At 43.3% G+C, this 27,856-nt stretch overlaps 2 protein-coding genes across 6 annotated transcripts in view; one reads left to right on the forward strand and one right to left on the reverse strand.

Annotated features, from left to right (window-relative positions):
- The window catches only part of rtf2 (replication termination factor 2), a 303,881-nt gene that overhangs the window by 182,321 nt on the left and 93,704 nt on the right, over positions 1 to 27,856 (reverse strand). The gene's annotated exons all lie outside the window — the stretch shown is intronic.
- Positions 565 to 27,548, forward strand: gcnt7 (glucosaminyl (N-acetyl) transferase family member 7). Of its 2 annotated transcripts, XM_072514515.1 has the most exons (4): positions 567 to 772; positions 15,136 to 16,162; positions 21,340 to 21,435; positions 26,274 to 27,548. In XM_072514515.1, exons 2-4 carry the CDS (start codon positions 15,199 to 15,201, stop codon positions 26,468 to 26,470), a joined length of 1,257 nt encoding a protein of 418 aa, XP_072370616.1. In that variant the 5' UTR covers positions 567 to 772; positions 15,136 to 15,198; the 3' UTR covers positions 26,471 to 27,548. The 2 variants fall into 2 exon arrangements, with proteins under 2 accessions (XP_072370617.1, XP_072370616.1); XM_072514516.1 differs by lacking the exon at positions 21,340 to 21,435 and having other exon boundaries at positions 565 to 772.

A 27,856-nucleotide genomic window follows, 5' to 3' on the forward strand; every position in this document is an offset into this window, starting at 1 on the left:
GTGATCCCAAAGAAGGCACAAAACGAAGCATGGTGGGCCAAGGGAAGGGCTAAGTAGGCCCCTCCTTCCCAACAGCAAACAACAAAGAATAAAACCCATAGCGGGGGGGGAAGCAGAACATGCCTCCAACAGGGGAAGGGGGCGCTTGTACAAAATGTTAATAAGACACAAGCTGCCTTGTAAATATCACACACTTTAGCTGCTACTTTGTAAATATCATGTGCCTTAGATGTCAAATAGTTAAAGTTGAAAATGCCCAAAAAAATATTTTTAAAAAAAATTACAGTTTTGATATGAACAAAGTTCAGATGACCACAGTGTCAGCAAAACAGGAAGAACAAAGTAGATTCTGTTGGATAATGCCAGTACTGGGAGCTGAAAGAGTTAAATATCTCAAAACCTTTTTTTAACACATAGTTTTTTTTTTAAACTGTTGCCTGTTGCAATCTAATCAACAGCAGGTTAGTCATGCAGCTAGCATTCAAAGTAATTCACTGATGCAACGATGATAACCAATCCGTATGGTGCTAGAAACTCCTCCCTCTTCCGAGCCAATTCTCAGAAACAACTCCTTCACTAAATCAACTGCCAATGCCGACTGCAACTGCCATCTGGGGAAGTGCTGCTTGCATCTTTACAGGAGAAAATGAAGCCTGTAGCTGACGGATGAAAGCAGTGTCTGTGGATTCACCTCAAACTCAAATATTTTACCAGAATGATGTTACACAGAGTGACTAATCACAAAGCTTGCAGTCATTTCACATGATGCAAGGTAAGGTGTCCATTTTTAAACTCTTATTTAAAATCCATCCGTCTCTATCTCTGAAAGCTGAGACTCTTGCTAAAACTACAAGTGTAGTGTGGCATGTATCCATCAAAAGTGAATGAAATTGTCAAATTGCATTGAAATGTAGAAAAACAGCACCGATACATTAAGTTATTGCTGTGCTCATGTACTGGAAACGAAACATGTCAATGGAATGAACCTAATTCAATCCAAAAACATTTCCTCCCCACAATAAACCCAAAATGCGTCACATTAACTGCGTCAGATCTGTCAGATATAAATGCAGTTGGATAGAAAGGAAACAAGATTTAAAAGAATTGCTTAGACTTTAAAAATAATCCGAACACGTGTCGAGGATATACTATACACTAAAACCCAGAGCTAGCAAAGGAACAATGTTTGCAGTTTTGTTGCCTTAAGTATTTCCAAAGCAAATAAATTTAGCTCATGTCTACATAGCGCGAACGTGTGGTTTCAAACCAATGTAAAAAAAAGTGCTGAATGTACAAACATAAAGCAGGCATCATTGTTTTTCTTTCAAAGTGTACTGTGCTTTGAACTCTGAATGTTACACAAGAAAAAACGGTTTGCCTTTTCCACATGCCTTTTTCAACCAGAAACAACTGCACCAAACTACTCGTGACAGGATCAGCTAGAACATTCTTTCAATAGTCACAAACACTTCTTTACAGTGTGGAAGTTTATAGCCCTCATCTGTCTCCGGATTTTGGAAAGAGCATGTTACAAATGCCGCAACCCAACAACAGCTTTGCCCGTCATCAAATCAAACTAGACTTTAAAATGACATACGCGCTGTGATTCCGTAAGAACAAACAACAGCATGGTATGACAGGGATCACTGAACCTGGAGAAGGAAGGCTTTCATTGTTGAGCACTTATTAATATTCTATAAAAGACAATGCACCAATGCCTGAAATAGAGTCAAGGCATTAAATCATGACCTTCAAGCTGCATCATGTTATAACAGTACATCCATTTTACACCAAAACAACATCTAATCGCTATAGATACTTCTCTTCAATTAACACCTCACATATAGTTCAGTAGTCCAGCTCAAGGAAAAAGATCATGGTACAAGTATACTTCATGACTTTCCTTGCTCCCTTTCCTCACCCGCGCGCCATCACACTTCACTTCTCCACCACAGGGAGGACATATTTCAATTTATGACACAGACTGTGATCAGAAAGTGTGAAAAGCAAGGCTCGAAGCTGTATTTGCCCACATGCTGTATGACATCACCCCACCCACTCAAGAAAAAGAGACTTGTTTCTCTGTGAGCTTTGATTTGTGGTTGCTGCGAGGAGACATGTGAGCTCTGATGCGATATCAGAAGACGGGAGGCATGCGAGAATGCTGCCGGCAAGGGAGGGGGGGGGGGTTTTGGGAAGCTGCTGGAGGGAAAGAACAGCAGAAGCTATGGGGAGCCCTACAACAAGTTCAACAAACACAGACCCCAGGGTGGGGATGATACAGCGGTGGAGGTGGGAAGCTGCATGGATGATTTTGGGGGGGGGGGGCGGGGGGGCGGCATGTTGCAGAGAACGGCACGTAACGTATGAAATGCAGGATGGGTTGACGTGGATGGAATGGAATGGGGAATAGAAATGGAATCGAAAGAGGGGCTGCAATGGGGGTGATATGAGAGGCATGGAATGAGTGTGCTGTGAGAAGAATGGAATGGCATGCTCTAAGGATTTTGTGGTTGCAATAGAGATTCTAATTTCAGAGTAAATGCTTCATGGGTCTCTGCTGAGAATGGTCATAATCTGCAGTTCGAGTGAATCTCATGGCATCACCTGGGAGTCAGATTTGCCCTCGTCTGTTTCACCATAATGATATTGTGAAACACACGTTTCTGAAAGTATAAGCTGAAAATCTCAAGGAAGGAATCCAGATATTAGGGAACCAGGTCAACAGGGGAAGCGACTGTGCATATCCTTACACAATCAGATTTAAGGATTGCGAAGTAAGCAGCCGAGCACAGAGAAGGAAGTGTGCATTCTTTTTCTTCAATTCTCTGCCCAAAGACAGGTCCGACCCGCAGTGCTCTGGACACTACCAGAGATAGGGCAGGCCGCAGGTACCAGAAATGTTGGGACCGGTCCAAGCCAGGGTCCATAACTGTGTTGAAGTCCCCTCCCATGACCAACCTGTGCGGGTCCAGGTCCGGTATCTTCCCCAGCATCCTCTTTATAAACTCCACATCATCCCAATTTGGCGCATACACATTTACTAATACTACCTGCACCCTCTCTAGTTTCCCACTGACTATAATGTACCGACCTCCCACGTCCGAGACTATTCTACCCGCCTCAAACACCACCCACTTATTGATCAGGATTGTGACCCCTCTAGTCTTTGAATCTAGTCCCAAGTGAAAGACCTGCTTGACCCAGCCTTTCGTCAGTCTAACCTGGTCCGTTACTCTAAGGTGCGTCCCCTGCAACATTACCATGTCCGCCTTCAATTCCCTAAGATGCGCGAACACACATGCCCTTTTGACCGGCCCATTTAACCCTCGAACATTCCAGGTGATCAGCCTAGTTGGTGGGCTCATTGCCGCCCCCCCCCCCACCCCCCCCCCCCCTCCGCCGATCAGCCATCCCCTTTTTTAGGCCCGCCTCCAGCCCATGCTCCGTGCCTCCACCGGTCCATCCCCAGGCAGCCCCCGCCCCCAGCCTCCTCTCTGTCCCTCAGCCCAAGTCCCTCCATCGTCAGCAGAACATTCAGCCCCCTCTCCCCCCTAGTAATAATACCCTGTAACCCAACCCGTTTACTAAACCAAACATATGCACACACCCCACTGCGCTTCCAAGAGCTAGCTCGCAGGCCCCCATCCCCGGCGCCAGATAGTCTCCCCACCTATTGTTCCCTCCCCACCCTCTCCCCTGCTCATACAAACAAACTCCAACATAAAACAATCCCCACACAATTGCCCAACAGAAAAACACCAAGATCAAAACAAGCACACCTCCATTCCCCCAACAGTGCAAATGAAAACCTTAACTCACTCAGCTCTACCGCTGGTTCCAAATCAATGCAAACGGCATCACAAACATCTTCCATGAAACGCAAAACAAGAAACTTTTTACAAAAACAGAGAAACAAAAACAAAAACATGAACGTTGCAGTCAAGTTCAAAAGTTCTCAATCCATTACCAGCCCTTTCTTTTACGCAAAGTCCAACGCGTCCTCAGGCGACTCGAAGTAGAAGTGCTGATGCTCATGCGTGACCCAGAGACGGGCTGGGTATAACAGTCCAAACTTCACCTTTTTCTTAAAAAGGATCGACCTGATCTGGTTGAAGCCTGCTCTCCTCCTGGCCACCTCTACACTCAGGTCCTGGTAAACCCGCAGGATGCTACTGTCCCATTTACAGCTCAGTGTCTGCTTGGCCCACTGTAGAATGCGCTCCTTATCCGAGAACCTGTGGAATCTCACCACCATTGCCCTCGGGGGATCTCCCATTCGTGGCTTCCTCGCAAGTGCTCTGTGAGCCCTATCCACCTCCAAGGGCCAGAGAATGCCCCTTCCCCCAGCAGCTTCACAAACATGTCTGCGATCTGTGCCCCAGCGTCCTTTCCTTCGGACCCCTGCCGGCGGGACCTATTCTCTAGGTCCTCCACCTTCTCCAGGAGTTTCTTCTGCAGGTCCCTCAGCTTCCCCACCTCCAGCTCCACCGCAGTCTGATGCTGCAGGGGCTGGTTTAGCACAGAGCTAAATCGCTGGCTTTGAAAGCAGACCAAGGCAGGCCAGCAGCATGGTTCAATTCCCGTACCAGCCTCCCCGAACAGGTGCCGGAATGTGGCAACTAGGGGCTTTTCACAGTAACTTCATTTGAAGCCTACTTGTGACAATAAGCGATTTTCATTTCATTTCATTTCATTTCAAGATGCCTAGGAGTTTAACACTCCCGTGAATCACACGTGGCATGGCGAAATGGTTCCTCCAGCAAAATGAAGAGCCAAATGCTTTTAAGCATTTGCTATCCCATTAAATACCATATTGCAACAGGGAATCCGGTATTACTAATACAACTGGTTCTTAAGGAATTTGCCCTGAAGATGCCTAAGACCAAATGCACCATGGAGGACAGAGACCAGCTACTAACTGATCTTGAGTAGCAGGTCTTGGAATGGGTCCTCAGAAATCATCAGAATGGTTGTATCATCACCAGACCTGCACCGCGCACATATAAATTTAAGTGGGTCAAATTAAACCAACTCCAGCAATGGTTTCAGACCAACAATTATAATAATAATCTTTATTATTGTCACAGGTAGGCTTGCATTAACACTGCAATGAAGTCACTGTGAAAATCCGCTAGTCGCCATATTCCGGCGCCTATTCGGGTACACAGAGGGAGAATTCAGAATGCACAAATCACCTAACAAGCACGCCTTTCGGGACTTGTTGGAGGAATCCAGAGTACTCTGAGTAAACCCACTAGATGTTATCTGGAACAAAACACACTATCATTGCAGTCGAAGACCAAGATTGCTCAGAGATGACCAAAAGATGTCAAAGATGACTAGTTTCCAGTGACTCATTAACAGGCAAAAAGGTCAGATAAGACCATAAGATATATGGAGCAGAATTAGGCCTTTCAGCCCATAAAGTCTGCTCCGCCATTCAATCATGGCTAATATGTTTCTCATCCCCATTCTCCTGCCTTCTCCCCATAACCCTGATCCTCTTATCAATTAAGAACTTACCTCTCTCTGTCTTAAAGACATTCAGTGACTTTGCCTCTACAGCCTTTTGCGGCAATGAGTTCCATAGATTCACCACCCTCTGGCTGAAGAAATTCCTCCTCATCTCAGTTTTAATGGATCACCCATTCAGTCTGAGATTGTGCCCTTGGTTCTAGTTTCTCCTACCAGTGGAAACATCCTCTCCATGTCTGAAGATTTCGAAGACAAGAATTTGACAGGTTTAAAATCCTATGATTGAGGTTAAAGATATCTTTGTGCAATTATTTAATTAATTAATGCATGCATGCAATACACCGTGCTACATTAATTTGAATTATAATTATGTTTCTTTTCACGTATCAAAATGGTGACCACCCACACCGGCGATTTACAGATGTTACTCAGCATTTAAATCACCCCCTTTTTCTGGCCAGATTTCTGGAGGCTTCATGGTTAACCTATGCGCCGCCATCTACAGTAATAGTTCATTTTCAATGCTAGGGAGTTTAATTCGCAGTAATTAAAGACAAGCACATCATTAAAAGAATCTGAACACCAATCTAGAATTAATTAAATATGCAGTGGCTCCAAAAGACTCATTAGACCAGCCCTAATTTTCTGTGGTGAATTTTGTTTGCACAGCAACGTCACATCATTCAATTTGTTTCAACTGTGAGTAAGACAGCGAGATGCTACTTTTGTGAATTTAAGGGCAGAATATCACATCGCGGATGAAAACTTTTGAATTTGTATTTAATTGTGAATTTGCCTTCAACAAATGTTGCTACAGCATTTGTGCTAAAGAGATTTTGACAGCACATTATTGGTTACGATAACCTCAACATCATAACTTGTGCAATTCCTTCCTTTAACCTTAAACAAGGTTTCTCCTCCATCGTAGTTCAAAGATCCATGAACTTATTCCATTTCCCATGCGTCTGCCCTCACTCCTCAGAGTCATAGAGGTCTACACCACAGAAAAGGCCCTTCGTCCCATCGCATCTACGCCGGTCAAAAACAATTACCTAAATATTTGAATCCCATTTTCCAGCACTTCACCCATAGTCTTGCATGCTTTGGCATTGCAAGAAAACATCTAAATACTTCTTAAATATTACGAGTGCCTCTGCCTTCACCATCCGTTCAGGCATCAGGTTCCAGACTCCAACTACCCTCTGGGTGAAAAGCTTTTTCCTCACATCCCTTCTAATCCTCCTGCCCCTTACCTTAAATCTATGCCTCCAGGTCATTGATCCTTCCACAAGGGGAAATGTATTGTCCACTCTATTTCATCTATATGCCCCATAATTTTATACATCTCAAACATGTCCCCCCTCAGTCTCCTCTGCTCAAAGGAAAACAACCCCAGTCTATCCCAATCTCGCTTCATAGATAAAATTCTCCAACCCAGAAAACATCCTGGTAAATCTCCTCTGCAACCTTTCAAATGCTATCACATCCCTTCTATAATGTGGATTCCAGAACTGCGCACAATGCTCTAGCTGTGGCCTAACCAAAGTTTTCTACAGTCCCCGCATAACCTCCCTGCTCTTAAACTCTATGCCTCGGCTAATAAAGGCAAGTATACTACATGCCTTCTTTACCACTGTATCTACTTGCACTCCTATCTTAAGGAACCAGTGTACATGCACACCAAGATCCCTCTGATCCTCAGTGCTCATCAGGGTCCTGCCGTTTATCACGTATTCCCTTGTTTTGTTTATCCTGCCCAAGTGCATCACCTAACACTTATCCGGATTGAGTTCCATTTGCCACTGATCAGCCCATCTAACCAGCCCATCTATATCCTCCTGTAATCTAAAGTTATCCTCCTCACAATTTACCACCCCACCAATTTATGTTTCATCCACAAACTTACTGATCAACCCTCCTACATTCATGTCTAAATCATTTGTATAAACCACAAACAGAACAGGCCCCAACATTGTTCCTTCTCCTCCCTCAAAGAATTGTATGGTCCCCGTTGATTTAAATTGAGATCTATTGCTGCCAATGGGGTTTCCCGTTCTAAGCATCTCCCAGCACTAGGAAACCAATGGTGGGGGTTCACCGTCAGCGGAACCAGAAGATCCCACCAGCCAGAACAGCTATAAAATTCCAACCTAAGTTTAATTCCCTCGAGGACTGCAAGATCTTCTGCTCCCTGGACCCTTATGCCACATTATTACTTATCATGCTCAGTCCCTTACACCACTATAAAGTTGATCATATTCACCACAGTCTTTTCAAACTACCTCATTCTATACTTAAAGTTTTCGATACTCCTGCTAATTTCCCAATTCATCCTGATTCATTCTGACCTGATTCAAGACAACTTTAATATAGCCTTACTGGTTGCTAAACGTGAAACTTCACACTCTTGCACTTTAGTGAATCAGTCACGATCTTGGGGTCATGCATGTAAATTTCTAAATTAATCAGTTAGCATCCTAACAAAGCCGTCTTACAAAATGTCTTGCTTTCTCTTTAAAGACTTAATGGCCACCAGCTCAGGATCAGGATGCTGTTGCATAACATTGCTCCTTCCTCATTGTATTGATATCTTCCAATGACCAAGCAACCCTTGTCAAACATCAAAGTGTCATCCAGACTTGAAACTTGGCTCCCTTCTCTCTCCACAGATGCTGTCAGACCTCCAGAGATTGTTCACCATTTTCTGTTTTTGTTTCAGATTCCAACATCTGCAGTAATTTGCTTTTATCCAAAATAGGATGTTGTGTGACTCTTTTGCTTAATGCTGAAATAGCCATTACACGGAGTAATGATATTTACTGAAACACTGCAATGGCTGCTGAATTCATTAAGTGAGCAGAAACAGTGACTGTTTTGCTAAAAGCTGAGCAGTTCACATAGAATCCAAATAGGTTCCCATAGCATCTACTATTCTCCACGTTGTAACTTTAATTATGCACACTAAATTTGATGTTGCAGCTTTGTGCTGATCATTAGCACTATCAGTTATTTGTTTATAAGTCTCAACTGCTTTTAATGCCTAGCCAAGGGAATTCCTTTTACAGAGCTAATGTACCTACCTACATCGCACATAATGGATTTGTTATTTTTCCAGATAGTGTTCTGTCAATACATTAGGGCCAACCTTTTGAACTTGCTTTGCAAAGCTTCTCTCATTACTTGCAACTTCAAGGTGGCTTTGGTTCCAAGAGATAGTCTTGGAATTTTATATGCTCGCTTGGCAACAAATAGGTTTGAAAACTAAATTTTGCAGATATTTAAGCTCTATACGAAGACTCTGTAGAGTTAATTTTACAAAAAATCGGCCCACTCTCAACTGATTAAATTGCATTGTTTATCCAATATGGTCAGCTAGCACACAGCTAAAAGTAGAACAATACCTTGGATGGTGAAATACTTAAGTTGTTCCAGACAGCTAGCATTCAATTTCAGTAATGGATTTCCTATTAAATTTTCATCCATATTAATGCCTGCCCATGGTGCTCTGAAGTGGTCCATTATCTTACTTACAAAAGCTGTAAACATCATACTTCGTTATTTGTTCTCAGGATGTAGATTATTGTAGGAAGGCTTCATTCGTTGTCCATGACTAGCACCCTGGGACAGTAGTGGAAGGCAGATAATGGGGTTGGTAACATTGCCAACAAAGAGAAAAACAGATAGGAATTGAGTTTAAAGATAAACTCAGGATACTAAAGCTGATAATGGTTTAGTTCAGCTTGATTTAGTAATTGGTGAATTATGGAGTCAGTGTCAAGGAAATAGAGTTTCTGGTAAAACCAAAGATGAGAGTTGCAGTCTTTGATGTTGAACTGGAGGAACTTACAAGTTATTCACAATTGGGTGTTGGTCAAAGACTGTGACAGTTCAGAGCAGTCATGGAGATAACAGAAATGGCGGAGAGGTAGAGATGGATATCATCGCTGTCTGTGGTAGCTGATTCAGTTATGAGCGTCTTGAATAGGGTGCTATCTTCGAGATGGTCACAGGAGCTGGGTGGGAGTCAACAGCATATTGATAAAACTGATAAAAATGGATCAGTGGATAATAAAGGCTAGTTGCAGAAGATGCACGGATTGCAGGTGGGCTTTTCAGGAGAAACATGATGACTGATTATGTATGGGAGTTGAGTGATGTCCTTCGAAAGGGAAATACTGGCCAAGTCAACCAAAATGGAGACCAGTTATGATAGTGGTTAGACATTGGAAGAGAAAAGAATCAAGGTAGCAGCAGGTGGATGTCAAGAACAAAATGAACTTGGAAAGTGTGGTGAGCAAGTATGGGAATATTATTTAAAAGAAGAATCCAGAGCTTGACTGGGAAGACAATAGGAGTTTTGGAGCAGGGGAAAAGCAAGTGATTTGGGTCTACACAGCAAACAAAGTTCACATTTGGGATATGAAGGGAAGTGGTTTAATGAGATGGACAGTCATGAGGAGAAGGAAAGTCTAGGATTGACTGGCTTCCAGACTGAACCAAAGTATTGACATTTGTGGCTGAGGAAAGCAATGCATTGTATGATTCAACATGGTTGCACATAAATATTTATATGCATGGAAGACTAAATTCAGAGTTGAACTGTGCATTTAAAAGCAAGAATTCATAGTGTGCTGTTAAAACTTAGTGTATCGAGAGATACTTCTTTCGCCTTCTGCTTCAGTTCATCTCAATCTTATCAAACCTGTCTCTTCCATAACGCTCCAATTATTTGGATTCTAGATCTTCCAAAAGCAGACCTGTACTTGTCCCCATGCTGACATACATTGTCAACCTCATTTTCATTCTCTAACACTTGCCCCGAATTCCTTGAAAAATTACCATCATCACATCCCTTCGGTCTAGGCATGCAGCCCTCTGAACTTCTCGCCTTAGATGAATGCACCATGCTGCGAGTGCCCTCTTAAGAGCCTAAGTCTAAGGATCTCCTTTTCTTTCAACAACAATTATTTCCTTGCTCTACTCACTGACGACCTCGCTGTGCTCAGAGATGTTTTTTTCTGGATTGCTGGACGCAAAATTGCTGTAGTGACAGGACAGTTTAATATTCTGGGAACATCGAGAAAGGGACTTGTTCTGCCAGCAATATTAGATGGACTTTAACCCTGAGTAAGGTACCAATGAAATACAAACACAATTACTGATTGCATTCACTTTATCTTAGGACTATAGTACACTTCAGCTGTATGTTTAAACAGAGACTCGACTTTAGGATGACTTCTCAAAAACATAATACATTCAACAAAATATTTGAAAAATCTGTTCAACGTTTCGTATCTATTAAGGCATCCTTATGCCAAAATTGACCGTCAGCATCAGAGGATACTTACTCGGAGAAGCTACCGAGTATGTTTGCGAAAGGAGACTGAAAGATCAGGGAAAGATTATTCTTTCAAGTGCATGCATTAATTCAGTTCTCCCATGTCACCAACACAAACTCATCCAAACAGGCTGCATTCCCCCTGGATTGCCTCTCAATGTTTCAATAAAATATTCCAAAAACATTTTATTTTTAAGATGTTTAAAAAAGAAAAATTAATTTCGGAATCACAGGAGTTTCCTTTCCAGGTTATCAGTTTTTTGCTGGAAGGTGGGTGGCTGCATATTTAACGACAACTGGGTCAGGGCACACAGGCTGTGGCACTTTAATTGTTTGCCAAGCCAACGTGTAGATTCACACAGCTACAACAGCCGCCTGAGTGAGGTACTAGATGACAACTAGAGTCCATGAACCCATGGTCCTGGAGTCAGCCCCTCTGGTTTAAGAAACAGTAAATACCTAAAATGTTTCAGATGAAAACTGCCACACCCAATTGTGAGAGTCTCACCATCATCTACTTTCCATGCATATTTACCCTTAAGTCGGTAAGCAAGGCTGTGTTGGGTATGTTATCCAGCCCAACGGGTTTGCAAAACAAATCCTTCAGATGCTCAGTCAACAGGAAGGAAGGAAGACATCAGATTCATGTAAAGATTTCAACAAATTGAATAACTACACTCATTTCTAAACAGCAGTAAAGCTGTGTGAATGTTCAATTGACTTTTGTTTTATAAACCAAACAGTAAAGGTGAGCATAGAGGGGGCCAGCACTGATGTACTGAACAAGTTAATCACCTCATCCATTTGTAGCTTCTGCAAGTTATTAAGTGGTAACTGTGCTTCTGGGGCTGCTGAGCAGTTAAAATTGGGACCCCAACATATTAGATTATTGCAGTTCATCGTACACAGTGCTCAGATTCCCAACGTGTGCGGTAATAACAGCAATACAATGTTACCTTATCTAAATCATTACTAAAGCTCCTTGAATAACAAACGATGAAAGCAAACTCAGGCACTCTGAAAAAGTGTCATGGTGTGATATCCGAAAGCAAGGACTTCATACGACACCAGGTAGGCAGGATACATCTAGGTTTATTTACTCTAATCCTAATATTACAATTACACTACTCCTCACCCTGCAGGGTCACTCTCCCCAACCTGCTCCCAGGTCAGGGTTTATATCCTGAGGTTCCTCCCAATTCCTAGGGTGTTCATACTCCAGACGGGGAACCGTATATAATATAGGGGTTGGCCCCTGAGGGGGTCATAACACGTACATACTCAAAACGTTAACTCTGTTTCTCTCTCCACAGATGCTGCCATATCTGAGTTTTTCTAACGTTTCCTATTTTTATTTCAGGAAAGCTTGAGCTTTTGCTTCAAGTATCAGGGCCTTGACATTTTGCAGGACAGTGCTGAATGGTAACATGCTGGAAATATCTCTTTCAGTCACCCAAGATTAAAATCAGAGGTTGTAAATTGGCTCATATACGGTTTTGATTCAAGTTGCTGAATTATATTTTAGTAATTTCCCACTAGTGCAAATATTACACAGAAAGCAACACTGCACAACATAAAGAGTTCAGTGCACAATTCAAGAACAAAGGCAACTTCATGATAAAGGGCCAACCCATTTAAGAGTGAGATGAGGAGAATTTTTTTCACGGAGGGTTGCGAATCTTTCAAACGTTTTACCCCACCGATCTATGGATGCCCAATCATCGATTATGGGTACGATTTTCTGAGCAACCCGCCACATGTTTTTCGGTGGCGGAGGCGACCCGCCAGTGGGATCTCTGGTCCCGTCGTTGTCAACGGAATTTCCTGTTGAATGCACCCCTCATCGTCAGGAAACCAGAGGCGGGAGTGTGCCACCAGTGGGACCAGAATATCCCGCCGGCATGAACAGCTGGTAAATTCCGCCCTATATTTAAGACTCCGATCAAAAGAACGTTTGACCTCTAAGGGAATCAAGGCATGAGGAAATAGGATGTGGAAGTGAAGTTAAAATCAAAGATTTGCATGATTTCATTAAATGGCAAAGCTGGATTTGTAGGGGGGCCTACTTTTACTCCTATATTTTATATTATTTTGTCAAATAGATATTCCCAGCAGAGAAAAGGCTACATATTTTGGATCCATATTCAATGCACATCTATCTTTCCTGTACTCTCCACATAATAGATAACTTATGACCAATCGAGGATCTTATCCATCAGGATGGAGTGTCTTCAATGGGAAATCCTATTGACAAGTGGCAGGGGTAGAGAATCCCACTACCAGCGAACGGCGCGCCCCCGAGAAACATGGACAAATGTATGGGAATCATTCAATACCACCTCGCGTACTTGTTTGTCATATTTAATGAATCCCATACATTTGTCCAGGTGGAATCTGCATTGAAGTATAGCATTGAATAGTTACAACCACAGTTGACCTCTTCAATAATTTGTAAACAATGGGTGAAAATTTCCACGCAATTCACACCGCAAAAGATCTTCTGGTCCTGCCATTGTCAATGGGATTTCCCGTTGAATGACCCCCTCATCGCCATCAAACCCGTGGTGGGGTTGCGTCGGCAGTACCGGAAGATCCCGCCCACTTGGTGGCCGGAACGTTTCGGCCAATAAGTTTTATTTCCTGGCATATTTTTTTCTTTCACAGGATTTGAGCATCACTGGTTAGGCCAGCATTTACTACCCATCCCAAATTGCCCCAGAGAAGTTAGTGGTAAGCCACCTCCTTTAACCACTGCAGTCCATGTGGTGTAGGGACACCATCAGTGGTGTTAGGAAGGAGTTCCAGAATTTTGACCCAGCGACAGTGAACAAACAGTGACATATTTCCAAGTCAGCATGGTGTGAGGCTTAGAGGAAATTTGCAGTGGTGACGTTCCCATGTGTTTGCTGCCTTTGTCCTTCTAGATGGTTGCAGTCATGGACTTGTAAGATGCTGTCTAACAAAACTTTGTGAGTTCCTGCAGTGCATCTTGTAATGGTACAAACTGCTGCCACTATGCGCCAGTGGTGAGGGAGTGAATGTTTGTGGATGGATGCCAATTGAGTGCGCTACTTTATCCTTAAAGAGTGCAAGCTTCTTGAATGTTGTTGCATTCATCCAGGCAAGTGGAGAATATTCCATCACACTCCCAGACTTTGACCTGCTCTTGGAGCCACAGTATATGGCTGATCCAGTTCAGTTTCTGGTCAATGGTAACCGCCCAGGATGTTGATAGTGGGAGATTCAGCAATGTGATGCAATTCTTAATACATATTATGAATACATTTAAATAAATGGTTATAACTAACTGAAGAAAGAACTGATCATCAAACTCCTCACTTTTCTGGCGTTTTTTCCTGATGATTAAGTCTCTGGGGCGGAATTCTCCCCGCCCCCCCCCCACCCCCCAAACCGGCGCAGCGAGAATCACGGCTGGCCGCTGGGAGAATCACGGCTTGCTGTTGGTAACAGGCGAGCAGCGATTCTCCGGCCCGGATGGGCCGAGTGGCCTGCCCAACACGACAGGTTCCTGCCGGCGCCATCCACACCTGGTCGCTGCCAGCGGGAACAGCGCAGGAACGCTGCGGGGGCGGCCGGTGGGGGCAGGAGGGGGGTTCCGGCACGGGGGAAGGGGGGCCTCAAAGGGGGTCTGGCCCGCGATCGGTGCTCACCGATCGGCGGGACAGCCTCCCTGAAGGAGGACCTCCTTTCCTCCACCGCCCCGCAAGATCCATCCGACATCTTCTTGCAGAGCGGCCAAGGGGAGGACAGCAACCGCGAAAGCGCGGGTGATGTCATTTGCGCGGCGCCGCTTTTACGCGGCGCCAAGGCCCGGCGCGGGTAAATGACGCGGCGCTGCTCCTAGCCCCCCCCGAGGGCGGGAGAATAGGGGTCTGGGAGCGGCCTCCGACGCCGAGTGAAACACTCCGGTTTTCACTCCGGCGTTGGGACTGTCTCCCGATGGGAGAATTGCGCCCCTGGTTTATTTAACCAGGGAGCAGGGGGCCAGAGTCAAACCTTGTCTTCACCCTATACCACAGAGCACATTTTCAAGTTCAGATCACTGAATCTCCTGAACATTGATGGTAATTGCAGCACCTGAGTACTACCCTGAGCGAGAGATCAGATAATTCAACACAAGTTCTGCAATCAACCTTTTACATCCAATTCAACATCTAAAATATAAATTCTTTATCTCTGCTAAATTTAAGACAAACAAAACAAATCATTGATTGATTCTCACATGTACCGAAGTACAGTGAAAAGCATTTTTCTGCGGCCAAAGGAACGTACATTAACACTGCTGTTGTTTTTTGCAGATAAACTGAAAAGCTGACATCTCAACAGCGACATGGTCTGTGGCAGAGGGTTAAAACTCTAATATGACCAAACCTAGAGTGAAAGAATACTTTGTGTCAATTGTTTTCATAGGTGTGTTCACATTGGTTGCAGCCACCATATTTCTGAATTATTTTAAGGACCCAAATGTGCAAAGTAACAGCAACAATGGGTTGCCCTGCAATTTCAGTACACACTGTCCTGCAATTTTAAATGGTGAAAAGGAAGCATACCAACTTGGAGATAATTGCCAAAAGCAATGGAAACCAGAAACATTTCACATTCAAGACCTAGTTAACTGCTCCAGAATCATATTAGAACATCACTTCATAACAAGATCTCTGTCACAAGAAGAAGCCAGCTATCCCCTAGCTTATATTATTACAATTCACAAAGAGTTTGAAATGTTTGTAAAACTTCTGCGAGCAATTTACAATCCACAGAATGTTTATTGCATTCACGTTGACCAAAAGTCATCAGAAGATTACAAGAGAAAAGTAAAGAGCTTGGTTGACTGCTTTGAGAACATCTTCATAGCTTCAAAATTAGAACATGTAGTTTATGCTGGATTTTCACGCCTGCAAACAGACATAAATTGTATGAAAGATCTTGTAAAGTCAAAAGTTGACTGGATGCATGTTATCAACCTCTGTGGACAAGATTTCCCAATTAAAACTAACCTGGAAATCATTCAGCATGTAAAAAGAAAATGGGATGGTAAGAACATCACACCAGGAACATTACAACCACAAAATATGAAACACAGGACACAGTACAGTTACAAAGAGGAGGTCAATAATGGTAATGGTTACGTTTATCGACTTAACCGGAAGAAGAGCGAACCACCACTGGAGCTCAAGCTTTATTTTGGAACGGCATACTACGCACTCACAAAAAAATTTGTGAAATTTGTACTTGAAGATACACGTGCCAAAGCACTTCTCGAGTGGTCCCGGGATACATACAGCCCAGATGAACATTACTGGGTGACGCTGAATCGCTTAAATGGTAAGCTTGAAAAGGTCAGCTTGACTGATCGCTAATTAGGCATCAAGTGAAAAGTTTCTTATGGGTAATGGAACTGAGCGTGATGAGGCATCTTTAATAAACAAGTACTTCCCAGGTTTCACGCCTCATGTATATAAACCTGTCATTGAGGATAGCATGCCCAGCTATATTCCGTCTGCACTTAAAGGGTGCATAGTTATCGAAGTCTGTTCTCTGGTCTACGTAATGGGGACAAAATCCCAAAAAAGCAATTTATTCATGGAACAAAAAGATAAAAAGAGATAAGAAACAAGTATGCCCAACAGGTAAACAGAAATGTGCATTCCATTTGGACTGCAGATGTAATACTGAGCATTATGGTTTTACTCTGCACATTACTACCTTGTAACAAACGAAATAAACCACATGCACACCGCATGCTCAAGGTGGACACGTGCACCCTTTTCAGTGGTATTCACCCTGAACTGGATGAATACAAACAACATTTTTATTTCCTACACTTGTCCTTTCTGATATACCAATCTGTAGCAATTTTGTATCAAAGCGGATGCTGGGAATCTGAAATAAAAATAGAAAATGCTGGAAAAACTCAGCAGGTCTGGCAGCATCTGTGGAGCGATAAAACAGTTAATGTTGAATCCATATGACTTCTTCGGAGCTCTGAAGAGTTATACGGACGCAAAACATAAACTGTTTCTTTCTCTACTAATGCTGCCAGTTTTTCCAGTATTTTCTGTTTCATTTTGTCGAATGAATACTTCTCTACAAGAAACAGCACACTCCTTGTTTAGATATTTCCCCAAATATTTGACAAATAGAATCCCATATCCAAAAAGCCAATGTTTCTGCTGCTAAAGTACCTTTAACAATCCATTTAATTTTCTTATCTACCCAGGCTAAAGGGCAACATTTCCAATTTCACCCACCAATATTATAAAACCAGCTGTACTCAAATAGCCATCTGGAAGATTGGCATGCGAAGTGTCACTAACAAAAAAAAGAGTAATTTCATGTCTTTTGGGTCCCCCAAGACTGGAAACGGAATACATATTTCTCCATATTTAATTTTTTAATGTTTTCTTTCTCCTTAAAACATCTATGACTTTAGGGTGCTTGTTCCAATCCATCAAAACTTGCATCTTGTCTGAGTGCATAACAAATTCAACACTTGCATGATCGGATATTCTCCAATACATGATCGTTTTCTAACGCAAGAGTCACACTCAGATCTCCTATTAGAATTTGAACTGTGCTTTCTTACTTCCCATTCTTTACTGCACTCTACCAGTCCATAGACCTCAACTTTTAGCCTTCACCTTGAATATTAAACCAATATCTAAACTTGCCAGTAACTATGTCCCCAGTTGCATCACTCCATTCACTGCACCCTTCTGTAACATGTCACTTGAGTACCCACTTTAGGCAAATGGTTTTTGGATGTGGTCATGATCACACAGCCTACCACCATTCAACCCCTAATCTATTTCTATTTTTCATGATTGTTTACACAAAACACACAGAAATGTGAGGTACAAGATGCCTCATCTAACAATTGTTCAGATTCTGAGAATTTGCAATCAATCTCAATCAGCTGAGGAATGAACCTGCCTGTGCAGTTTGATAACCAAGTTGAGTAACTGGTTTTATCATCATGCTCCATTGCCTTACCAGGAATTTTCCAGTACTTATAGCCCTTTCTCTCGTAATACACAATATCCACAAAACTAAAGACCATCTCGGACAGTCTTATAGGCTGCATTAGAGATCTCAGAATTTTCTCCAAGACCTCTGCCATGAAGAAATCCTTTCTCCATGCATGTAAAGCATTCAAATGTGCAGATAAAATGGAACAAATCATAGTGCCCTCTATGGTCCGGCACAAATAGTAATCTGGGATTCCTACCATAGACCAACTGATGGGGGCTATACCGCGCCGCCCCCCCCCCCCCCCCCCCCCCCCCTCCAAGCAAATTCTTTGTATGAATCGCTTGTGCCAGTGCAGTCATGCTTGAAGTTTGGCTGATCTGATAAGATTTTATACAGCAGTCATCTACCACCACATGATTCCTTTCAGAGTCCACTCCTGAAAGAACATTCATAACCACAATGTTCACACTTTTGCATATGTCTAAACTCAACAAAAGCAAATTCCACTCCGTTATCAGTCTGGAACGTAGCCGGTGTGCGAAGTCCAATCCCTATCCATTTCTCCATTATTCTGCAATTACCGTCCGTCCTTACCACGTTTTATTGCTGCTGAAAGACGAAATCTGGTTGCCATGTTTACAAGTATTTCTGACTTTGTCCCATGCTTTTGCATAGGGCAGCACGATAGCATAGTGGTTAGTACAGTTGCTTCACAGCTCCAGGGTCCCAGGTTCGACTCCCGGCTTGGGTCACTGTCTGTGCGGAGTCTGCACCCGTGTCTGTGTGGGTTTCCGCCGAGTGCTCCGGTTTCCTCCCACAGTCCAAAGATATGCGGGTTAGGTGGCCATGCTAAATTGCCCCTAGTGTCAAAAAATATTGGGTGGGGTTACTGGGATGGGTTGTGGGCTTGGGTGGAGTGCTCTTCCAAATGGCCGGTGCAGACTTGATGGGCTGAATGGCCTCCTTATGCACTGTAAATTCGATACCTTTAGATCCACAACAACTTATTTGTCGTTTATTAAACTTATGTGCCCCAAAACTTTGGGAGGCATAGTGGTTAGCACTGGTGCCTCACAGCACCAGGGACCCGATTCCGACCTCGGGGAGTTTGTACATTCTCCCCATGTCTGCGTGGGTTTCCTCCTGGTGCTCCGGTTTCCTCCCACAGTCCAAAGATGTACAGAATATGTGGATTGGCCATGATAAATTGCCCCTAAGTATCCAAAGGTTAGATGGGGTAATGGGGTTACTGAGATAGGGCAGGGAATTGGGCCCTTTCAGAGGGTCGGTGCAGACTCGATGGCCAAATGGCCTCCTTGTGCACTGTAGGGATTCTACGTATTCTTAATGAAAGACTTGCAATAGGATGTGGTGGTGTGCTTGATAGAAGCATTTCCTATTTTGCATTAGTTTCGATAAGCTTTACTAACTGCACCCACATTCTTCAGCAGCATTTAAAATCTGTGACAAGGGTGAGAAAATGGTCTGTACCACTTTTAAGACAATATCAGCTTACAGCATTAACATTTTTCTAATATTCTGATTAGAAACAGATTTTGTTGAAAGGATGCAATTATACCCTGACTGGGTAAAGTACAGATTCATTGACTCTTCGAAAACAATTGATTTATCATAGGGCAGCAAGGTAGCAGTGGGTAGCACTGTTGCTTCACAGCTCCAGGATCCCAAGTTCGATTCCCGGCTTGGGTCACAGTCTGTGTGGAGTCTGCACGGTCTCCCAGTGTCTGCGTGGGTTTCCTCCGGGTACTCCGGTTTCCTCCCACAAGTCTCGAAAGATGTGCTGTTAGGTAATTTGAACATTCCGAGTTCTCCCTCAGTGTACCCAAACAAGCGCCAGAATGTGGCGGCTAGGGGCTTTTCACAGTAACTTCACTGCAGTGTTAATGTAATGTCCAGTTTCATTTGTGCATTTTTCATGGAACACTTACCTAACAGCAAAGGTATCTCACCAGAAAGTACATCAGTGCTAATAAAGTGGCTTCCTCTGGCTATTTTGCAAAGAATCACCAAACCTTTTAGAGACCTTAACATGCTGTCATGTCCTAACCCAACCCAAAATTTCATACTTCCTCATCTTACGTCATCCTCATGACTGAGCAAATCTAGGTAACATTTTAGCCAATCTGTTCTACACACAGTCAAGGTGCAAAACGATCTAACACAGCAAACTTAAATGAATCTATCTTTATCTCTTCCTTTGTACTGGCACTTGCGACCAGTATCTGGATAAACTCAAAATGCCGCTATCACGGAGTCTCCATCCTTTGTGACACTACGGGATGTCCCACTTGTGCCATCAAGGCTACTAAAGGGAAAATTTTCTGAAAAAATAGTCAAGACTGTAGACATCTGCTCTAAAAATTAGTCTCTTTCCGAGAACTGAGCATTAGTTAAAACCAGAAGCCGATCAATATTTGATACCTTAGCACAATCCAATAATGAGCACTGAACAAGAAAGCTCCAAATTGAATTTCAGCAATTTCTATATAGAGTCTGCTCAAGTCTATGATATATCCCTCGTGGAATGGATGCCACCTTTTGAAATCTATCAAAGTCTGACCATGCCTGGCAGGTATTCAATAGATCTTTTTAGTAAATTTAATCTATGAAACCTAATAGAAAGACTAACATTTTCTTGGTATCCAACCAATGGGTTTCCGCTCTCAAAATATTTGGCTTTTGATTCTACATTCGTTAGGAAATGACAATATCAGACAACACTGTGGCGCAGTGGTTAGCACTGCTATCTACGGTGCTGAGGGCCCGGAATCGATCCCAGCCCCTGGTCACTGTCCGTGTGGTGTTTGCGCATTCTCCCCGTGTCTGCGTGGGTTTCACCCCCACAACCCAAAGATGTGCAGGTTAGGTGGATTGGCCATGTTAAATTGCCCCTTAATTGGAAAAAATAATTGCGTACTGTGTTTTTTTTTTAAAAAAGGAAATGACAATATCAAGTGCATACCTTGTTTCCATTTGGTAGCGACTTTATCCATGTCCACGTATCAACTTCATTCTTCCACTGGTTAAAAGATTCGGACTCTGAGAACATCATACCCTGACAATTTACACTAACACTCAGTCACGCCTCACAAATGGTGCTTAGATTGTAATCTTTCGTCTTTAAAAAGAAATTCTTCGTTTTTAACCTTTACCTTTGGAAAAGCATCCTCTGCTACCATATTACTCGTCTTACAGCCAGTTGGTGAAGGAAACCAGAAGTCAATCTTTCTCAGTTTACATTAATTTACATTAAAAATGCATAGCTCCTAACTCTACAACCACACCCAACACATCAGCCAAATGTGTTCTTCTTCAGCAATTATCTAATGACTGGCCCCCTTCTGTAAACGCTAATCCTTCATTTATACAATTCACAATCCCCCCCAGCCCCGCCCCCACCAACCCCACAATGTAGGGATAAATGTTCTTTCCATGTTGTTTAAGTAGTTGCATTTTAAGGACATTCAGTTTATACGAAAATCCTCGGTTATTCATTGCTCTCTTTCTAGATGCACCTGGCACAACTCCTAATGTTACATGGGAAGGCAATGTACGGGCAGTAAAATGGGCACCTATTGCAGGACCATCATCTGAAGACTGTTATGGTAAGCCAGAGAATGTGTGAGAGAGAGTGAGACTGTGTCTGTGACGTGTGTGTGTTTACCGGAGACTGTGTGTGTGTTTGAGACTGTGTCTGTGACGTGTGTGTGTGTGTGTGTGTGTGTGTGTGTACACCGGAGGCGGTGTGTGTGTACCGGAGGCTGTGTGTGAGTACCGGAGACTGTGTGTGTGTACCAGAGACTGTGTCTGTGTGTGTATCGGAGACTGTGTGTGCATCTGAGACTGTGTACACACGTGGGACTGTGTGTGTACCTGAAAGTGTGTATGTGCATGCGTGCGCGAGTGGCCATATGCGAGTCTGTGTGCGGCGTGAGTCTGTGCGCGCGTGTGTCTCTGTGTGCGCGTGTCTCTGTGTGTGCGCGTGTCTGTGTGTGTGTGTGTGTCTCTGTGTGTGCGTGTCTCTGTGTGTGCGTGTCTGTGTGTGCGTGTCTGTGTGTGCGTGTCTGTGTGTGCGTGTCTTTGTGTGCGCGTGTTTGAGAGCGTCTGTGGCTGAGACGCCTGTGTCTGTGACGTCTGTGTGAGTGTATGTGTGGGTGTGTCTGTCTAACTGTTTGTGTGCCTATCTGAGTGGGTGTGTTAGAGGGTGAGTGTGTGAGTGTAGAGAGGGAGAGAGAGAGAGAGAGAGAGAGAGAGAGAGAGCTTGCACATAAAAACAATAGTATGCACAATTCTTAGAATCCCAACTTCGTTGAATTGTAATTTAACAGCTACAATGCAGCATTAAAACTGTCAATTTTGGGCAGCACAGTAGCACAAGTGGTTAGCACTGTGGCTTCACAACACCAGGGTCCCAGGTTCGATTCCCCGCTAGGTCACTGTCGGAGTCTGCACGTTCTCCCCGTGTTTGCGTGGGTTTCCTCCGGGTGATCCGGTTTCCTCCCACAGTCCAAAGATGTGCAGGTTAGGTGGATTGGCCATGATAAATTGCCCTTAGTGACCAAAAGGTTAGGATGCGTTATTGGATTATGGGGATAATGTGGAAATGAGGGCTTAAGTGGGTCGGTGCAGACTCGATGGGCCAAATGGCCTCCTTCTGCACTGTATGTTCTATATGTTCATATTGTCCAGAGCAAGGATTAGATATTTAGATATTCAGTCAACAGGCTTCCCTCCTCTTCACCCCCCACCCCCGGCCCTTGGCGGTGTTTAGCTTGCTATTGTATCTCATCAATTTGCTCAAGTCTATAACTATAGTCACTCAGTTTTCTCTCATTGTCAGAGAACTGAGGCATGCAAAGAAAAGATTTTTGCCCCCAAAAATAATCCAAATTTTTCACCTTCTCTGCAGCCAGTAGTGTCCCATATATTGGAGTATTGTGTCAAAAAGGCTTGCATCTTCATTCCTCAGTAACAAACTCAAAACAGTGAGCTGTTTAGTTGGGTTGTGCTGCTTAGACACCATTGAGCAGTCTTGTAGAAGTTACTAAGAAATCCTTATTAACCTTACTGAACTATGAACGTATTTACAGTGGAGGGTACAGATATGGAGAGGACTCCAAGGCATTTCATGTTGCCATCTAGTTCTACACTGCTGACCTCAGCTATAGGTTAGGTGCCTCCTTATATCACTGGTGAGCAGCACTGTACTCATGTACCGAATCCTTTACTACACCATCTCCCCCAAGTCTTCATCTCCTGGATATAGACTGGCAACAGTTACTTACAGTTTGAGTCAAGTTTTGTGCTGTCACAAAGCTTATGTACGTAACTTTAGTGCTGCAACTATAACAAGTCCAACTCTAAACTACTTCTGTGATTAACATTACAACATTAATAGCATACACTAACAGAGTTCATTGACCCCATCTTTCCTTCAAGTCCTTGAGATCAGGGTTTGAAATGGTCAGGAGGTTTTGCACCCCTGCTACGTCACATTTTACCTCCAGTTGGGAGCGGGTTAGGTTCTTGGGGACTGTTGATCTCGGTGGTTGGTTGGAGCTGGGTGCAGGTATGGCTGAGTGCACTTTTTCCATTGGTGAGTGTTGCACCGTGCTTGGTTGGTTGAGTTGGTGCGGCAGTAGATTGGTAGAGGCAGAGGCTCTGCTAAAGGTCATTCTGGCTCTGGCTGGGAGTGCTGTGGTAATCTCCTTCGCTGTGGATTGGTCTGGCACTTGGTTTGGAGACCTGAAAAGGAGAACAGCAGACCTGGTCGGTGAATAGGGGAGAGGTTATAAATGACTGTGGTTTTATGGATAAGTCATTCTGGCTGGGTTACGACTGAGGTTGGTTTCTTCCCCATGAAGTATTCTCTCCAGTGACTGGTTCTTCCTTGGCAGAGTATAATTCCTCTAAGCAACTTTCATGGGCACATTCTGTGATTTTTCTTCTGCAAATTGGTTTTGCGAGAGCTCACACACTTCAGTGAGAACTTTAACCTTCACTTGCCTTCTATGTTCTTGATCTTCAGCTGCTTATAGACCTCTTCGCACTGCAGTCTCATTCTTGTACCTCTCGGCTTCTTCCCAGAATAGTGAACATTCCAAAGTCTTCCGTGAAAACTGGGCTGTCTGTTCATTCAGAGTGGCACTAAATTCATTTCCTCTCGCTTTGTAATGTTCCTAAGGGACAACCACGGACCTGGAATTATCCTTCAACAGGTTTTCCTCATCGTTTCAAAGTTCAAAGACTACAACTCAGGCTTTCTTGTAATTTGGCAGAATATCATCCCGCCTGTTCAGCTAATCTGCTATTCTGTTGTTCCAAGGTGTTCTGTATTTCGTTGTGTTGCCGAAGAGGAATGAACTGTGTTTGAATCTGATCCTGAAGGACAAGTAGCTGTCCTTACAATTGGTTATCATCTTGTTCAACTCGTCATCCGCACAGTAGGTTTGTCATTGCTGGGGTCATTGTCTCCAGCTTCCCATTAATCGGTTGAAATTCTGGCCGTTGCTGTGTCTCTCTGGCGCCCTCATGTGGTATATTCAGGTGTTCTCTTTTTACCATTTTGCTGGGGGTCTTCGATATCAGGGTTTTTCAAATCGCAGGCCGCGCGCGGGCGGGTGTTTGAAGGATCGCAGAGCGATCGGTTGCTGCATTCCGGCGGTGATCCCGATCATGGGCGAAGCACCCAACGGTTGCTACCGGCATTTCAATTGAGAATGGCGGCCGATACCGGCTTTAAAATGAGAACGAAATGAGGCTGTCTGCAGTCTTCTGACCATAAGCGGCAGCAATGGGCAAATCAGCCCACCCTGCACGAACACTTGACGTCAAGCACCCTGTACATATGTGCTTCTGCCACCAAATCACAGCGAGAGCTTCTTCCATTTTCTAGTTGCTGGCAAGCAAGGCAAGAGGACTCCAAAGATGAATTGTTTTGTGACGGTCAGAGGCAGTGTACCTACTGACCAGGATATCACATCGGAATTTGCATGTTTTGTTTGGTTGTTGCAACAGTTGGTGTGTACTGCCGAGACACCATTAAGCAGTTTTGTAGAAGTTACCCTTATTCTGAACTATACATATTTATAATGGAGTGTGCAGATTTGGAGAGGACTCCATAATCGTGGCATGTCCTGACATGCTGGTACCTAGGCTCTTCATTGCTGACCTAAGCTCCAGGTAGAGTGCTTTCTAACATCAGCGGTGGATGGCACTGTAATCAGTACCAGGTTAATCCTTAATGTACAGATCATTCTACTAGTTGATCAGCCAACTATTTGATTATGCATTGCACCACAGCCAAGCAGCTGTTCCAACTCATTTTTCTCTCTCCTTAGACAAGGACAACAGCATCTTGATCTCTACTACTGCCCTGGCTTAAAATACCGCAGACCAATGGTGGAAAACCAACTCTGCAATTACTTTATGTACCTTAGTAGTGCCTGCTAAGTCAATGGAAGTGCACTGGCAGCGCAACCTCAGTGCAAAATTGAAGATTAAATATCAGAGAAATCAAATAACAAATAAAGAGTGGCTATCCATTCCTTTGCTACTTTGAGGAATGATGTGGAGAGGCCGGCGTTGGACTGGGGTGGGCACAGTAAGAAATCTTACAACACCAGGTTAATGTCCAACAGGTTTATTTGGAATCACTAGCTTTCGGAGCGCAGCTCCTTCATCAGGTGAATGAAGAGGTGGGTTCCACAAACACATATATAGACAAAGTCAATGATGCAAGACAATACTTTGAATGTGAGTCTTTGCAGGTATATATAGAACAGTACAGCACAGAACAGGCCCTTCGGCCCTCGATGTTGTGCCGAGCATTATCCGAAACCAAGATCAAGCTATCCCACTCCCTGTCATTCTGGTGTGCTCCATGTGCCAAGTCAATAACCGCTTGAAAGTTCCTAAAGTGTGGTAATTAAGTTTTTACAGATCCAGACGGTGCGACTGGAGAGAGGGATAATCACAGGTTAAAGAATTGTGAATTGTCTCAAGCCAGGACAGTTGGTAGCATTTCGCAAGCCCAGGCCAGATGGTGGGAAGTGAATGTCGTGAGACATGAGTCCGATGTCCCGGTTGAGGCCATTTGAGGAAAAACAAATGCATGCCTCTTATAGTAACATACACACACTAAACATCTTAAGACACCTAAACAGATATTTCTTTCTCATTTAGTCTCAAACTGTATTATAGCCTTAACATCCTTCGATCAACTACTGCCCCTTTGAGAATGAGACGAAGTGGCACAAAAACAGATTATGAAAACACTTTTGGGTCAGGAACTGTGCTGCACGCCTTGCTCCCGTGCAGGAGAATTGCAGACAGAAATAAGGCATAACACAAGTTTTAAAAATGTTTAAGCTCTTGGATTACCAGCCTTGCTCTGATGTATTCTTAGATGAACACTTCAATAAAGGATATTGTTATTTTTCAGGATATTATGTCCACGATATCTGTGTGTATGGCCTCCGAGATCTAAAATGGATCACTGCACAAGCAGATATGTTTGCAAATAAATTTGAAATGTCAACATCCCCTTTGACCGTTAAGTGCATGGAGCACTGGCACAGGAACCGTGTACTTAATCAAACCTCAGCAGTCATACAGTCACATTGGTACCTGGAGGACTAAGAACGTTTTGATACGAAGATGAAGATTCAAACAAGAGGGAAAGATATTCCAAAAGCAAGCACTGTAACTGGAAGTTATTCTCAGGGGTATTCTGCAACGCATTCTCTGCACGTCCACCATAAAGCTTTCAGGTGTAATTCATTTGAGAAGGTACTTGTTTGTGTTCATGGGTATTATGAAGATTAATGCAAATGTATAACTGAGTGAGTGAACTGTTAACTCCTTATTAATCCATATGAAGTGCATATATACATATATCCATAAAACGTGCATGCCACATGGGACCATTACTGTACTGCTGTTGGTGGAAAATATCACTCATGTAGCCACTGCATAGTAGCAGCGTGAAACAGTTTGCTTAACACACTGCTCAAATTTTGGAGATACATTGCCTTTCCAGGATAATCGGAGATGGGCTGGGCGCTTTTCCAGTCCAACAACTGGTAACCTTTGGCCCATTTGCACGATACACAGCAAGTAATCATCTGATCAAGATAGCTACCATCCCGCAGGATAGCTGTGATGCCCACTATTTCTGCTTCATGCATGAGAAAATGTTAAGACCCGACTTCCAAGATTACTGAGAAGGCCAATCCACTGCATGGAGCTATACGAATCCCAAACATATTGACCGGTGAAAGTGGACCTGCCTTCAGTAATGAAGTACCTCTGAGTGGATTTTCCAGTTAGCACGTGGGGAAGGGAGCAAGTTAGAATGCGTCATCTAACAACTGATTTTGAATGTAGAATGGAGCATATGAAGGTGTGTAAGGAAATCCTTACATACGACTGCATATTTACAGATCGCAAACAGATCATCTACATATCAGAAGTAAGCAAAAGATAGGAAATCAGGGCTTATTCCATCAAAAACAGTAAAGTACCGGTCTACCTCAAATTACCCTGGAAAGCTAAAGTGTTTGCACTCTTGCTTAAGATGCCTTCCATACACAAGCAAACTAGAATTGTAATTAACAAAAATATTAGTCTTTATGCAATATCATGTGTTGATATTTACATGTATTCATTTAATAAATTATCAAATGTATAAATTGTACAATTAAACTTAATTTAATTACTGACGTTAAACCATATTTTTGTTAAATGCACGTACTGAGTAGGTAAGGTCAAACAAGATAAATTGTTGCACAATAAAATAGTCTATTGCAATATCTAGTAAGGATGTCAGATTCTCAGGTTTCAGGATAAGAATTTCAGTCAATGTGGACTTTTTGATATTGACTTTAAAAAGTGCAACGATAGCAGCGTGGCAGATGATTTTTATCATCTCTACATAAAGAAGTGCATCAGGTCTTTGGAAAGTTCTTATTGTAAATGACGGTGGGTCGTGTGCCCTCTCTTGGATAGGCATACTGGAGGTAAAAC

Source organism: Scyliorhinus torazame, chromosome 8, assembly GCF_047496885.1.
Source record: "Scyliorhinus torazame isolate Kashiwa2021f chromosome 8, sScyTor2.1, whole genome shotgun sequence".
Taxonomy (NCBI): Eukaryota; Metazoa; Chordata; class Chondrichthyes; order Carcharhiniformes; family Scyliorhinidae; genus Scyliorhinus; species Scyliorhinus torazame.

Bases quoted from the DNA above. Each gene is read 5' to 3' on its own strand.
- gcnt7 (XM_072514515.1), top strand. From the start codon at position 15,199: ATGACCAAACCTAGAGTGAAAGAATACTTTGTGTCAATTGTTTTCATA. The intron at 16,163-21,339 runs GTAAGCTTGAAA...CTCTCTTTCTAG, and splicing joins GACGCTGAATCGCTTAAATG to ATGCACCTGGCACAACTCCT. The intron at 21,436-26,273 runs GTAAGCCAGAGA...GTTATTTTTCAG, and splicing joins ATCATCTGAAGACTGTTATG to GATATTATGTCCACGATATC.